The 4,988-nt window shown below is 48.4% G+C and overlaps 1 protein-coding gene across 1 annotated transcript in view; it reads right to left on the bottom strand.

The window, feature by feature from the left end:
* Positions 1-4: 4 nt before the first annotated feature.
* LOC102373585 (fatty acid amide hydrolase-like) overlaps positions 5-4,988 on the bottom strand; it is a 27,968-nt gene continuing 22,984 nt past the window's right edge. The window contains exons 17-20 of the mRNA XM_006030173.2: positions 4,472-4,547; positions 3,862-3,946; positions 3,592-3,679; positions 5-2,557 (exon numbers count right to left, since the gene is read on the bottom strand). Coding sequence (XP_006030235.1) covers positions 2,447-2,557; positions 3,592-3,679; positions 3,862-3,946; positions 4,472-4,547 — 360 coding nt within the window. The 3' untranslated portion in view covers positions 5-2,446. The remainder of the gene's footprint in view (positions 2,558-3,591; positions 3,680-3,861; positions 3,947-4,471; positions 4,548-4,988) is intronic.

Consider the following 4,988-nt stretch of genomic DNA (forward strand, 5'->3'; position numbering starts at 1 on the left):
AAAGGAAGAGAGAAATTATTTATTTAACCTGAAAATGCAACTGCAATTGTGCCAAAGTATTGCACTTAAGTAATATCTCCTAGTAGCCTTCTGAACAAACCAACGTGCTGGTGACTTCTTTACAAGGGGCTTCTTCACAGCAACCTATATATACACATTAATCCTACATCAGAAACAAGTGCTGCTTTTTTTTTGGTATATATTTGGAACACTTAGCTCTGCAAAAGAATTACTAGAGCTTGATCCCAATACCTGAGCCTAGGTACTTTCAGTAAAAAACTAGGAAGCATCCTTAAAAAAAAAGTGTGGAAACCAACATGACTGGCTGCTGGGGGAGCAGGAACTGACACTAGAGGAACATATAGTGGAACAGAGAAGGGGTTTGGGGTTGGATGGTGTGTAAATGCTATGGGATAACCCTGTGCCTAGGATTGCTTCTGCTTAAAAATGAAAAGCATAAGATACACATGTATTTCCAAGAAATTTAGATCCAGCTGCCTTTCCTGTTCTGGTTAACATGAGGCTGGTAATTCTCAACCACAGTGGCAGCTTCTGTGGTAGATGTGACAAGGTATTTCTAAATGCTTTCAAGGTAATAATGGAGCAAGTTTATGACCCAAGGAATTACACTAATAAAAGGGAAAGTTCACCCTCAGTTACCAAACACGATACCCAAACAGCTTAGGGCCATATTTTAAAAAGGGAACCTGGACACCTACCATACTAGGAAACAGATGCTCAAGTACTTTTGAAAAGCTGGACCCTATTCTCTTCAGGCAGAAATCATAGCACCAAATTTGGTTTATTGCCAGAACAAGAAAAAGCCTAGCAAAGTGGCTGAACTAAGCCTTGTACCCCTCCTTGTGAGCAAGTTACAGCACTTCACACACTGAAACCAAAAGGTACAAATTTCCTATTAGAGAAGAAATAAAGGGGCAAGCAGAAACCAGAGATGGAAGACATGCTTACATGGGTCTCACTCCTTGTATCTCAGAGGCACGGGGAAAAGAACAAGTTACAAAGCAGATACACAGCAGCCTCAGGCCCCTCTAGTGAGGCAGAAAACATTGCCACTTGAGACCTGAAGGTTTCCTTGTAGCCTGTGGCATTAAGACCTTTCTAATGCCCAGTTCCTGTATGGAAACGGGAGCAGTAAGTGCAGACTTCAAGGCAGTTTACTTTGCATTTTTTGAAGCAATACAGGATGGCATCTCTTCTCCCAGCCTAGTACCATTTTTGGAGTCTTGATTTTCCCCCCAGCAAAATTCCTTGGCAGAAGCAGGTGCAGGGAAGGGAATAGAGATGGCTTGCTCTGTCGCTTCTGTCTCACATTGTGCTGTAGTTAAGATGTACCCGCATGTTCGTTTCTGACAGTCCTGCACATCTAGCTGCAACACCCCCCACCCTGTGCTAAGGGCCACACTTCAGTTCTACTGGCCAGTTCCCTCCCTTGTGAATAAGTTACAGCATGTGGATGGTCCCCCTAAAACTGAAGCTGATGTGTCAAGTCACAGAAGAAACCAAGGATCTCACAGAAAACATGCCTAAATACATCTTACTCCTTTTTGGGGGTATGGATAACGAAGGGAGAGCCTTCTCTATAAAGCAAATCCACATCAGATCGAACATCTCCCCAGAAGAAATATTTTTTACCCAGGTTTGACCTAGCTGAGCTAACAGCTGGGACTTCTGCTGCTGATGCTCTTCAGTCTCAAACACTATGTTGCACTATTAACCACCAGGGAGGGCTAGGTCTGAGGCCAAAAGCAATATAGTTTCCTCCTAGCTGGTCCTCCAACAAGGGGCAGAGGGGGTGCTTTTTTAAAGGTATTGTAGTGATCGCTTTCAGCCCTTGACACTAGATGGATTCGCTCTATTCAAACAGAGCAACGCTCTCAACAGGCCCCAAGAGAGAGAATGAGCTAGATGTCCCCTACATTAGGCTGTGCCCTCTGCAGATACCTCAGCCTCATTTCCAGTGTGACAGGCATAGATGGTAAGGCAGACTTTCATCAGTTGAGCCAAGGAGGAAGCAGCCCCAGTGCCCAAACCTTGTTGGGAGAGGGGCTCCCACACCAATGGCACAGTGAAGAGACCCAGAACTCAGGGGGAATTACATGTATGATATAGGAGCAGGAATAGGAAAGCAGAGAATGGTTGGTCCTATTGGCCTAAGCCCTGAAGCCTTGCTTTACTGCAGAAACAAGGATGGGCCCTGCTCCTGCCTATCAGCCCTAGATTTATACACAGACTGCTGTCTGTTCAGTACCCTCATACCCCAGAGCAAAACTTGGATAGGAAAGTTCCACAATGCATCCCACCCTACTGCAGCCCCTTGTTCAGATCCCTTGTGAAAGCAGAAACTCCCCCCCCCCCACCCTTTTTCCTCCACTCCCATGAACACCAGACCAAGGAAAGCAAAGCCTCTCCAATTCTGGTCCTACAGTTAGGCAAAGACATCATAATAAATGGCTGGCTTCCTGGTCGCGCCTCGGAACTGCTCCAGCTTCAGCCCCACACGGAGGAGAACTGCCTCGTCCCACCACTTTGCCATGACCTGCAAGAGGGAGATGCCATCAGTTAGTCATCGCCATGTGTAGGGCCTTCAAGCATCATTAGGCACGGAGGGCAGGGCTTCTCCAACTGGAACAGCCCAGACCTGACCAAGGACCCAATCCCCAACGCTACGTGGGGACCAGCGCATGTCTCCTTGGCACTCACAGACAGAATAGTGGAAGCCATTAGGACTGTGAGAAGAGAAGCAGGGGTGCTAGGGAAATCCACTGATGTAGAAAAGGGCATAAAAAAAATCCTAATACAACAGCTGGTTGTCCTCTGCTGGGTCCAACTGGCTCCAGGGGCCAGCTAGGAAAGCCCTGGAAAAGAGAGTGGGCCTGTGGGAGCAGGGCTGACCCCAAGCACTGCAGATTTGCATTGGAGGGCCCCATCCACAGCCTGGCTCTGCTCTCAGCACCATCCCCTGCGGGCTGGATTCTGAGGCCTCTGATTCAGGAAGCAGAGAGGACCTTGCTAGGAAGGGAGCAGGAAAGACGGCCTGTGCTTGAAATCAGGTGGGATTAGGCATGGAGCAGCAGGGACATGATGTTGGCTGGCAGGTTAGTCCCCAAATTCTAGTGTGCAGGCCCTGGAAGACCAAGGCCATGTGGAAGAGAAGCAGGGTCAAATGAGCGTACCTTGCTTCCTGGTTTCTGCCAAGCCAATGCCAGCAGCCTCCCTCCCTCCCCTACATGGATATGTGGGCAGAAAAAAAGGGAGAGGAACCAGCAGATGAAGAGACCGAGAAACTGAAGCAAGGGGAACAGGGAGGCAGAGAAGACCATCTAAGGTGCACTTGGGAGTAGAGAAGGAGTCTACAGGTCTAAGCCAAAGCTATTCCTATGAGCCAGGATCTGCAGTTCTGCATAATAGTGGGTCTACTGCAGAGATTGGAAGCTTAAAATTTCCTAGCACTGGATTTCATGGTCCTTTGGATGTGTACACAGCCAACAACACACGAGATGCCCAATCCATGCAGAGCAGAGCTGTCTGGTCAGGCCAGGCCCCAGCATTTACAGGGGAGGTGGTGCTTACCTGGAAGTTGATGGGAAGCCCAGCAGCCGTGTACCCGACTGGAACTACCAGGCCTGGAATGCCTGTGAAGTTGGCCAGCTGCATGTATCTGCAAGAAGGTAGAGAGTCACCAGCATGCCTGCTGCTGTTGCAAAACCTGTTCAGTTTCAGGAGCAGGGGCCAGGAGCACTGTGCTCCCACACATCTGCTCCTGAACCATTCCCTTTAACTGCTGGAGCTGGGAGAGATTAGGAGAGTGAAATTCCTTGACAGGCCGTGGTCAGTTCCTACCTTATGGTCCGGATAGTTGTTAGAATATCACTGTTCCCAGTCTCAAGGTCAGTCTCATGGATTTTAGGGGCAGTGCAGGCCGTGGCTATAGAGAGGAACAAGCAGTTGGTGAGCTCCACAGAACCATCCCACCCTCCTGCACAGCCCAGGTACCCACCAAACTGCAGGCGCAACAAGCTCCTCCTGAGGGCTTCAAGACCCCAGCTTGTGCATCACCCCTAGAAAGGGTTTTCCAGCCAACAGAGAAATATGACAACACACAAGAGAGCAGATGCTGGCTCTCTTCTCTTTAGGGAGTATGGCAGTCATTCCAAATTTAGCTGGCAAAGTGTGCAGCAATGTCTACACTGAGCAGACTGGTGGCATAGACAACAACGGTTTAAAGGGTCACCTTCCCCATCAGAGGCAGGGAAAGCTCAGCGTGGGGAAGGTTATGCAGTTCTGTGAAGTAAGAACTCTTGCAAATGACAAGATGAATTGTCATTCTTAAAAAGCCAGGCACCTGCACACCACACACACACACACACACACACACACACACACACACACACACGTGCATGTATGATCAGAGCACACGGTCCAAGCGTAAACTTTATTCCATGGAAGTTACCTGGGGTGAGGATGCAGTTCACGGTGGCAAAAATTTCTTTCAAAAAGCGCATGTTCCGGCTCCTCTGCCGGTTTGCCTGCAAACAGAAAGAGATGGTGGCTGCTACCAAGCCCATGCAACTCAACAGGGCACCTGCTTCAAAGCAGGCAGAATCCTTCAGCAAATTACTGAAAAAAAGTTTTAAAAGCAGGCAAGACAAATGCTTGTTTAGACATAGAAGTCTCAGCCTGGAACAGGGGGTTGGCCTGCCTAAGGGTCTTTCCAGACCCATTTCATTACGATTCACTGATGAAGACCCAGTGCCACCATTCGCTCCCCATGCAATACGCTAACCCAAATGACTCCTCTGTGTCTGTCCAAGTAAGCATTGCTTCCTACACAGAGGGTAGCACCAACAGATTAAAAAAAGATAAAACAAACAAAAAAACCCAAACTTCTCTAAGGCTCTTTACCCAAGGTGATAGACGCTTTAATATAGGTGCTTCCCATAGGCGGAGGGAGAAAAAAAATTTGGGGG

This window comes from Alligator sinensis, unplaced genomic scaffold (assembly GCF_000455745.1).
Source record: "Alligator sinensis unplaced genomic scaffold, ASM45574v1 scaffold344_1, whole genome shotgun sequence".
Taxonomy (NCBI): Eukaryota; Metazoa; Chordata; order Crocodylia; family Alligatoridae; genus Alligator; species Alligator sinensis.